The sequence below is a fragment of the Mastomys coucha genome, unplaced genomic scaffold (genome assembly GCF_008632895.1).
Source record: "Mastomys coucha isolate ucsf_1 unplaced genomic scaffold, UCSF_Mcou_1 pScaffold5, whole genome shotgun sequence".
Classification (NCBI taxonomy): Eukaryota; Metazoa; Chordata; class Mammalia; order Rodentia; family Muridae; genus Mastomys; species Mastomys coucha.
The window spans coordinates 61,715,699-61,726,623 of record NW_022196911.1 but is presented as its reverse complement, the minus strand read 5'-3'; the positions used below and the strand labels follow the sequence as shown (position 1 = coordinate 61,726,623).

The 10,925-nt window shown below is 44.1% G+C and overlaps 1 protein-coding gene and 1 pseudogene across 2 annotated transcripts in view; both read left to right on the top strand.

The window, feature by feature from the left end:
• The window catches only part of Shisa6 (shisa family member 6), a 310,869-nt gene that overhangs the window by 18,374 nt on the left and 281,570 nt on the right, over positions 1 to 10,925 (top strand). For both annotated transcript variants that reach the window (XM_031353941.1, XM_031353940.1), the window contains exon 2: positions 4,782 to 4,942. In XM_031353941.1, the coding sequence (XP_031209801.1) occupies positions 4,782 to 4,942 (161 nt within the window). The remainder of the gene's footprint in view (positions 1 to 4,781; positions 4,943 to 10,925) is intronic.
• Positions 6,532 to 7,651, top strand: LOC116078601 (annotated as a pseudogene).

Here is a 10,925-nt window from a genome sequence, read left to right as displayed (position 1 = left end):
CTCCCCTCCTGCTCCCTCCCATATTCCCTTTTCCTCCTGCTCTAACTCCTATGTTCTCTCTATCCTGACTGTTTTTTTTTTCTGGCTTTGCCCCACCTTGGTCCCCCAGACCCTGAGAATTGCTGCCCACTCTTTCAAAGCTTCTTCAATTATTCCTCAGTGACCAAGTTTCTTTCCTGTGGTTAGAAAGTAGCTCAGTCCTTAACCCATTTCCTCTGGCATATCCAAATTAATTAGGTGAGACCAGGATCACACATTTTAGAATTAGAATAATATTTATCCAACACCCTGGAGAGTTGAGGGATGGAAGGTGGAGAGGAAGCAGAGCAAAGAGGGAGGTCACTGAGCTGAGGGCATGGGCAGGATGGGGAGCTGGCAGATGTACCCTCAGACCTCCTAAACATGATAGTGGGTGGGGAGGGATGTGGGAAAAGCTGAATTCTGGAGAATGTTAAAGACCTGGTAGAGACTAGGAGCCTATGGCTGGTCACCATTCCCTCATGGAAATAGCATATGTTCAGGAGGTCATATGCTATTATACAGGAGGTTTGAGAAATATATATCCCAGTAAACTCACCTTTTTAACTTGGCTGGGATCCTAGCTCATCCCAGTTCATTGGGCCATGGAAGATCACTCTGAACCAGTTTGCTGTAATCAGATAGCCTAGTAACTGAAGGCCACAGCTCAGCTGTATCCCAGAGCTATAACTCATTGTCAAGTTTTTGACAGACCTCACTCACACAGATCCATAGGACCTGCTGCTTTTTAAGAAGGTGGCCATCTAAGCAAGTCTTCTTGGGGAATGGGTTCCAGGAGCCCCACAGTCCTGAGAGATAGACAAGGAGGTCAAAACACCCAGGAAATACCACTTAAACTGCCTCTGTAGACAAATCTATGGTACCAGACAGAGTATCGTATTCCTTTCTGTCACATCCAGGCAAGTACCAAGACTTGAGGGACCATGTTAGGTTAGGTTTCTCCAACAGAAAGGACATTCACTTCTGGGTCCCTTAGACCCTCTGTGTCCCCAGAACCTGCTGGCATTCAGTCTTGGTTGGGTGTTTGTGGAGTTAGCCACCCAGTTCTCACAGTGCAGAGCAGATTTCCCCCAGAACTCCCTCACCTCACCACTGTTGATACTTGATAACTCTCTCATGATGGGCAGTCTGTCCTGCCCACTGTAGGATGTTGAGCCTTACCCCTGAGTTCCACACACCAGATGCCAATAACACCTCCCTCCTTGCTTGTCATAACAACCAAAATGTCTCCAGATATGGCCAGTTGTCCAAAGTTAGGAAGGAGGGGGGCAAAAAACATCACCCCATTTAAGAGTAGAGTGAGTCCTCCTGACCAAAAGGTTTAGCCATGTGAGTCCATTCTTTTTATAGACACCAGAGGAGTAGGGTGGAGTCTTTATAAGATGTTTCCCCAGTATGAGCTTTAATGAGATGAAATTTCCGTAATGGGTTGTTCATCCCGACCTTTCCAAATACACAGGTTTGTGCTTTTTATTCTGCCTTGTGTAGCTGTCACCATTATTTAAACTCTGTGCATTATTACCATCCCCAAGGGAAAGGTACATCTATAGTGGTTCTCTTGTCCATGGGTTTGACTCAGCCTAAGCCTAAGCTTTGGGGAAGTCTCCTTTCACTTAGGGTGATGTGTCTCAAGGCTTTTCCGTGTTATGGTGTCTATCATTACTCATATCCTTTTCATGACCAATTCATACTCTATTGTGTGGGTACAACATATTTTGTTTATCCATTCATCAACCAATGAGCATTTGGCTTGTTCCTACCCCTTGGCTGTTATTCATGACGCCTTTGATCTTTTCTTCATACACAAGTTCTAAGCAAATCTATTTTCATATCTCCTAGGAGTAGGCTGAGCTATGTATTTGGTGTGTTCTTAGCATCTTGAGGAACTAGTAAACTCTTTACCAAAGGAGCTGTACTTTTTTTACATCTCCAACAGCAAAGTGTAGAGAAGCCACATTTGTATCCTTGCTGGCACCTGTCATGAACTTCCTGTTTGGTTTTGGCTGTCTGCATATGTATGCATTGACACCACAATGTGATTTTGATAGGCATTTCCCCCAAGGATTAATGGTGTGGACACTTTGGAGAAATGCCTGTTTGAATCTTATATTTATTATAAAATTTGAAGAGTTTTTATTGAATTTTAAGATTCTTTCTGTAGGTTTTTTTTTAAATACCTATTTCATGTGTATAATTGTTTTGTTCAAATATATGTGTGTGAACCTTGTATGTGCCTGGTGCCTGTAGAGATCAGAAGGACATCTGATCACTTGAAACTGGGGTTATGGATGGTTGTGAGCCTCTGTCGGGTGCTAGGAACTGAACTTGGGTCCTCTGCAAGAGCAACAAGTGCTCTTAACTGCTGAACCACCCCTCCAGCTGCTTACCAGAAGTTTTACAAGCATATTCTTTCATTTTGTGGATTTCATCAGCTTTTGTGGAGGCTTCCTCTGAGCCAGTGATGGTTTTAATATTTCCACCTGTTCTTACATTGCTGTGTTGCTTAGACTTTCACTGTCAAATGTAAGAAATCACCTCCAGATTAAGAAGCCACAATAACTGGCATTTATATTTTAAGACCTTATAGTGCTTGGATTAATGTTTATGTGTAGGATCCCTTTTGACTTGATCTGTATGGATAGTGTGCTATTAAGATCTAGCAGGGAAGACTAGTAACTCTTAGCCATTTTTACAAATGTTCTTTCTCTACTCATATTTGGAATTTTAAAAAAGTTAATCAAAAAATTTAAAGATGTATTTTTAAATTTGTATGCACATGTGTGTGATTGCATGAATTTATATGAACCATATATATGTGCCCAAGGAGACCAGAAGAAAGTGTTGGATTGCTTGGAATTGGAGTTAAAGACAACTGTGAGCAACCCAACCTGGGTTCTGGGAACTGAACCGAAATGACTGTAAATGTAGAAGTTTGTGCTTGAGTTTTCAATTATACTCTTTTGGTCTCTATGTCTATCATAATTTTTAATTCAGTCTTTTGAGATATGGAGAGATGATAGGAAGATGTTTCTAATAATTATAAGGGTGAAGAAATAAAGATACCACACACGGATATGGGGTTGAAAAAGATGCATGAAGGAATTGAGTTTTAGAATCAGGAAAGATCTTAAAGCTTGTCTTTGTATAAACCTAGTGCTTCAATGATGGGGAAAATTATTAAATTTCTGTGTCAAAGATTAAGATCTGCTGAAAGACTGTGGCCAGTCAGTGGCAGAGCTGAGAAGCTTTTCTGTAACTTTCTGGGACATTGACTTCCTTTTTTCTCAGGCCCTGAATGATGGCTCTCCAGACTGGCCTTGGACCTTAAGCTAGCTGAGTTTCCTTCACAGGGTACTTAGCTTTGGCTCCTGCTGCCAGTTCAGCAGAGTGAGCATGGTGGGCAGCAAGTATCTGCTCTTTTTTTTTGACAGGCTGAGAGAACAGAAGGCCAGCTAGGGGAAAGCACTTGAAAATGTGAAATTGCTGTATATGTGCCACTAAATGATAAGATTGTCAACTTGATGCTCTTCAAGGCAGGTTCACTGTGTCCCTCACTGCACAGCAGAAGGCAATGATTCTTTTAGATACAGCTAAGGGGCATGGTTGTCACTTTCCAGGAAGATGGGGCTCTGGAGCTGGACATGGGGATAATGGAAGCCATGGAAGGGCTGGGATATCTCAGATGGAAGAGGCTTTGAAGGCCTGTGCCTTAGGGAGACACTGAAAAGATAGAAGGATTTATGCCCCCTTCATGCAAAACTTGAGGCGTAGAGCTTTACCAGGAGCGGGCATGACACTGAGGGGTGCTCCGCGGTGGCTTGCCACACTCTTCTGCTGCTCCCTTTGATCATTCCCCAATGTCGCTCTTTCCCAGGGCCAGTGGGTATCTCATGTCACACATAATGAGGGATTCCTGTCTAAAACCTGGTAGCAGGGGTTTACTTACTTTAATTTGTGAGTTACCAAAGGACAGGACCAGGCAACTTTCCACTCGTCCCTGCAGCAACTGATGCCTGCTGAGTCCCCACTACATTCATGTTTGGAAGTTCGAGTTTGTTGTGAGTCAATCAAGCCAGAGCTCTTGTCCCTGAGTCTCCACTCTGGCAGCTTCTCTGTGTCCCTTACCATTTGTACATGCCCCACCTCCTCTAAAATGTATTTACCCTCACTCTCTGTCCCTATCTATGCATCCTGATGCTTAACTTTTGAAAATCTGTCCTTTCTGTCTTGGCAAAGAGACAAGTTTTTTTTTTTTCTCTCTAGCAGCAGTGGCTATAGGCTGCATGATGCACTTCTGCAAGTCAGTAATTTCTAACACATGCTACATGACATATATTTTGGGATAGAGAGGTTGGGCCACATGACTGATAGTAATCGCCTGTTCCATGTAAGGCCAGTAGCATCAGCTTTTCCCTGGAGGGTCATTGAGGCACTGAGGGTGCTGTTGTAGCATATATGGGTATCAGGAAAACTAGCATTTTGAAAGAGTTTATTGTTTACAGGTGTAGAATGAATTACAGAACAAGATACTATGCTCATAGCCTTTCAGGGTCATGCCAACCTCTCCCCCTATACTCACCCCTGAGGCCAGCAAAAGATGTCACTGTCTTTCAAGTGCTCATGTCTGTATCTCTGGCTCCTTCCATGTGGTTTCAAAACTGAGTGCCTGTAACTGTGTGCTTGCCTCTTTGTGGTTGTGTGCACCTGCTCACTGAGGCTCACTGTGTACTCTCCTTGCTTAGGGCTCTGGCTGACATCCTAAGACAACAGGGACCAATCCCCATAGCACACTGTGAAAGAGAAACCATCTCGGCCATCGATACCTCTCCCAAAGAGAACACACCGGTTCGATCAACCTCCAAAAACCACTATACCCCTGTGCGCACAGCCAAGCAGACTCCAGGTAAGTGAGAGCTGCTCATCTCAAAGTTGTATTGATGTTGCTGAGAGATTCCAGTGATGTTTCTGCTCTGGCTGGACAGCTTGTGGCGCACTGTGCAGTAGTACATGTCCTGATAGACAGGGCAGGCTTGTGGAAGAATTTGGGGACTATCTAGGAAAGTTTGGTATGAGAGAGACCAGCTCTGGGACAGACAAGGGCTAATGGCCCATCTGTGATTTCTCTAGTGGCTGGTGTAATTCTATAATGTGAAATAGAGCTTGCAGCTGCCATAGTGGGGTATGGTTGCCCATTTATGCATGGGACAGGAAGGTTTGTCCCTGTCCAGAATGCCAGATGTGTAAGAATAAAGGTTGTATTCGGATACAGAAACTGCTTAGCTATTGGAACGCAGAAAGACAGGAATGGTATCTGCATTTTGGGGTGACCCTTTCCTGTGAGATATAGGTTTCCTGGATTTAGGATGAAGTATCCTTCTACATAAGTAGGGCACTGGATCTGAGACACCAGAGGATACCAAATTCTACAGACGCTAAAGCCCCTAATATAATTATACGTCAGTGGCCTGGTGTTGGCATAGCGCCCCCACAGATCCTCCTCTTGAAGTGGTTTCCAGATCCCTAAGAATATCTAATACAATACCAACGCTAGGAAACTTGCTTGCTCTGCCAAGGGCTTTAGGAAATAATGATGAGAAAAAGCGTATAGCTGTTCAAGTAAGGCCCAATTTGGGGGTAATAGCTTTAATTCATGGTGAGTTGAATCCCGTTGGGTTGATTTGTGTGGCTGGATGGAGCCTGCAGTTGCATGCATAACTGCAGATGTGGTGGGCTGAGCCGCCTTCTGCTGTTTTGTTTCATCATCATGATAACACTATAAAGGACACTGGGTGGACTTTACTTGTCTGAAGGATTAGTTTAGGAAACTCAGTAACTTGGACAAGATCAGTAGGGTGTACTAGTAAGAAAAGAAAACTTGTAAATGCCAGTAATATATTGGGATATTGATCTATTTTTTTTTCTTAAGAGACAGGGTTTCTCTGTGTAGCCCTGGCTGTCCTGGAACTCACTCTATAGACCAGGCTGTCCTCAAACTCAGAAATCTGCCTGCTCTGCCTCCCAAGTGCTGGGATTAAAGGCGTGCACCACCACTGCCTGGCTGATCTAAATATTATTCAGAGGCTTTTATAGGTATGTTATTATTTATTCTTTGTAGCAGTCTGGAAAATATTTATCTCCTACTTTATACGAGGAATGTAAAAGTAAAACAACACTTCCTAAGGTCACATGGTTAGTAAGAGAACATCAGGATTCAAACTAAGACAAAAAGATAAAAAGATTAAAAAAACAACAAAACAACAAAACAAAACAAAACAAAACAAAAAAACCCAATTCTCTCCTTCCCCAGTTAGGGACAGCAATGTAAACCCTCTGAATGGATAGCCCATGTAGCAGTATGTTTGGAAGGTTATAGCTGTGAGATTATCAGCTATGGATAGCCCATGTAGCAGTATATTTGGAAGGTTATAGTCCTGTGAGATTATCAGCTGACTTAGTACTAATCTCACTCCCAGACACAATTTCTGCTTTGGATCTGGAATCTTCACATCTGTTACCTTAACATCTGTTACTTTATCCAGGTCTGAACTAAGCCTGCAATAAAGATGCAAAGCCACCAGGCGGCAGTAGGTGTGCCCAAATCCTAATTGTAGCTGAGATCAAATGATCCCGTTTATGTTTCAATTCTCTTGAATCTATCAAGTCTTGCCTTTAAGATAATAGTCTTAAATATTTTGAGCATCCAATAAAAGCTAAAGGTATTCTCTGAATACTTATGCCTATGTGTACAGATACATATACACCCAGCTAATAGTTTGTGGAGGATTAAAGGGATCCGTACACCCCTCCAAAGTTAGGTGTCCCTGCTTCACATGAGTGAGTTTGCTGGGCAGAAAACTCCGCCAGTGCATTTTCAGCAGGAATATACTTGATCCTTAACATGGGAGCAGTAGAGGGAATCTTGGTAGAAGCATCTGGAACAGTGGCCACCTACCAGGCTATGTACATGTTAGAAAAACACCTAGGGCTTTCCCAGGCGCCTGCCAAAGATGGCAGAGCTGGTATTGGATGACTTATGCCATCTTTGGGCCACCTGGCAGCCATTGTGGCCAAGCAGATATTTCTGGGCTAGAAGGTGGTGGTTGTACACTGTGAAGACATCAACATTTCTGGAAATTTCTACAAAAACAAAAACAAAGTTAAAGTATCTGGCCTTTCTCTGAAAGTGGATGAATACCAACCCTTCTAGAAGCTCCTACCACTTCCGAGCCCCCAGCTGCATTTATTTTGGCGCGCTGTGCACCCCCACAAGACCAAGAGAGGCCAGGCTGCCCTGGAACGTCTCAAGGTGTTGGATGGGATCCCTCCACCCTATGACAAGAAAAAGTGGATGGTGGTTCCAGCTGCCCTCAAGGTTGTTCGGCTAAAGTCTACCAGAAAGTTTGCTTACCTGGGACATCTGGCTTAGGAGGACGGGTGGGAAGTACCAGGCAGTGACAATCACTCTGGAGGAGAAATGGAAGGAAAAGGCCAAGATCCACTATCAGAAGAAGCAGCAGCTCTTGAGGCTATGGAAACAGTCAGAAAAAAAAATGTGGAGAAGAAAATCTGCAAGTTCACAGAGATCCTCAAGACCAATGGACTCCTGATGTGAACCCAGTAAAGACTGTGCCTCATGCCTGCCTGGCCTGCCTTTCCTTCACCCCGACCAGGGACGTGGGGTCCAAAGGTTCCCTAGGCACTGCTTCTGTGAGTAGAGGGTACATTTAGACAGCTGAGAGCTCACCACTTGCTTGAGTTTTATTGAAGTGAAAACCATGGAATGACTTGAGCTTCAGTGTTGAAAATGAGTATCAGGGCTGCCCCAGCCACCTGACCCAGTACCTATGAACATGAGGGCTACACACCTGGGCTGGGTTTTAGAAGTGCACACTGAAGATACTGACCAAGTACACACACTGCCTTTGCTCCTTCCCAACAGACCACAAAGCAATATTTTTCCAGAGGGTTCTATGTGCTAATAAGCTATTTGCCTTAAAAAAAAAAAAAAAAAAAAGAAAGAAAGAAAATAAAAGAAAAAGAAAAAAAAAAAAGAAACACATAGGAACATGTTAAAAATGCTGGAGTCCAAGAGCCATGGAGGAGACGGAATCTCTACAGATGCGGCAGACATTAGTGTTTCAAAATCCTCCACAGGGTGATTCCGGCATGTAGCCAGACTGAAGAGTCCGTGGTCTAATTGGATCCTGTCTCTGTTATCAGCAAAGACACTAAATGCTCAAATCCCCCAACTTGGCTACATGTTGGAATCCTGTAGGAAGCCATAAAAATTAAGGACCGCTAAGCCCCATTCTCAGCTATCATGGCTTCATTGATGTGGAGGGTATGGTTTGGACACAGGGAGGGTGTCTAAAGTGTCCCCTAATGCAAACTTTGGAGTCAGTTGGCTCTGGGGATTGCCCATTGAAAGCTGTTCCTAACTTTTATGTTCTTGGCAGCTATGAGTATTTTTATTTATCTGAAGATTGATCATTTGAAGCCAGTCTCTCCCAAGAATTGTGTTTGTGAGCCTGGAAATTCTGACCACCCAGGCATCAAAGCGCTCCTGAGTGCTGATTCTCACCCTTCCTTTCACATTTTATTCTGTCTCATTTACAGATGGATTCAATGAACAGTCTTGATTTGCCCTTAAATACCCTTCACTGGGCAGGGAGATTTCTCATCTCTTCTGTTTTTTATATACATTCTTCTGGTGAGTTGAGAGGGAGAGGCACTGCTTACATGACTCAGTTCTGCTTCAAGAATCCCTCCTCGTATTTCTCAAATTACAACTCTCCACTTAGCTTTTTGGGACGAGAGTGCCTGGGAAGCATTCTCAGTAGTGGAGGCGAAATGTACAAGCCATTTCACAACAAGCCTCCTCTTCTATAGCTTGTATCAAACAGGATGCTCTTCCTAATAACGGCTGTCCTTTGCCACGCAGAGTTGCAATTTGAGCAGCCGTTTAAACAGAACTTTTTTGGGCACACGTTCAAAGTGGAAATTTACTGTGATATTCCCACTCGTTAGGTCAACCACCCACCAATTGTAGTAGAGTGGCTGAGGTCCTAGGGGGATATTAAGGAGGCAGGCATCCGAGCATGGACTGGTTCTATCACTCAACATGCTGTCCTGGAACCAGCTGCCTAGCATTGGCCAGGAATTCATGAAACCTGCCGGACTTGCAATACCTCAGAATCTCACCTGCAGAACAAGGCCCTGTATGTCGGTGGGAAAGCTTAGCAATCTGAGTTTGTTCTAGAAGCAAGGAGAAGCAGGGGTAAGCTTGGAGTACCTCTGAGTACCATTTGGAATGATGCCCTTCTGACTTCCTTGTAAGCGACTGTGGCTACTAGCTTTTTACTGCTAACTTGTTCTTGTGGTACAAGATAAACCAGGCTGAGGATTCAGACAGACCCTGTCCACAGAAAACACTCAGCATCCGCCATGAACACACTGCAGAAGCTCCCGGGAAGCAGATTGAGTAGATGATGGGAAAAAAGACCAATATGTTGGTGTTCTTAGGCCAGGTAGAGTCTGTGGGGCTGTGTCTGGCATGATCAGGGTTTGGAAAGTTAAACACTCATGCTCCTTTGATGTCGGGACTGGAGTGGTTGTCCTTCAGTGAAAACAAAACATGATAATCCAGGTAGCATAAGTACCATGCATTGAGAACTTGTTCTGTACTGGGCACTCTGCTCGGTACTTTGTGTATAACAGAATGGATGCTATAGTATTCTTATGCTATGGAACCTTGTAATCTCTGAGTCTTTCACTTTTCTAAGGAGCATCTTACCAAGCTCACAGTGAGCTGCTCAGTAGGCATTTACTCGGGCCTCGGAAACTAGAAGTCTTTTTGTCCCCTCTGTTCCGCAACTCTCTGATGGGCGCTGGTTTGAATTCCTAACTGTAGTTATACCCTGGATTCATAAGGGTTTATGAGAATATAATGCCTGGTTCCCACTGTGAAGGTTGTCATTTATTTGCTCTGAAGCAGAACCTAAGTATCAATATAATCATTTTCAAAATTTCCTACACCATTCCTATGGTAAAAATTGAGAGCCAAGTTCTACAGGGAGACATCCAAACAGGGAGAACATCTTTTTCTCTCCATTTAGTGTGGAGTTCAAGGTTAAAACAAAGTCCCAGGATAGGATCTGGCTGGTCAGTTAATGGGCTGATTGAAAAGGTCTCTCCTGGTGGGTATGGCTGGGTATGTGGAGGATTCAGACATGGGGGGGGGGGCAGGAGAGGGCAGGTCAGTATGCATCTGAGAGGAGGATTGTGGTGAGAAAGAGGCACAAGGAAGAACATCAGAATTAACTGGAAGACCAGACAGGACTGTACCACACTCAGCGTTCCAGGTCCCCAGAGGTCAGGGACATAGAGGCTTGGTATTCACAAATAGAAGTTGGGAAGACTGGATGTGTTCACTTGGCTTGGACTTCCTCATAAACATCTTGTCTTGGTGTATTCTGGTGATAGTGTGGGGTGTCCTCTCTGGCAATAGACTACCTGTGAAATTCCAGAATTTTACTCTCCAACTTCTAGGATCCGGTGTGGCATCACTCGAGGCAGTAAATATTCATGCTAGGTCTCCGCTGCTGTGCACTGTAAAGGAGCAGTTAGTCACCTGCTTACTGTCATGACCACAGCCTTGAAAGGCCAATTAAGGTCAACAACAGGATGTGATGGTTGGTGTCTCAGGGATTGAGATTAAAGACTGGGTAGCTGACAGGGGAGTGATTTGTCAATGTTTGTTTCACTAGCTTTGGGAACCTGGTATGGGTTCTGACTGCCTTCTGCTTCTCTCTATGGCCTCTACTCTCTGTGGTCTCTTCTCTCTGTGGCTAACCTCCTTGACTATCTTCTTGGGGTGTGTGTGTGTG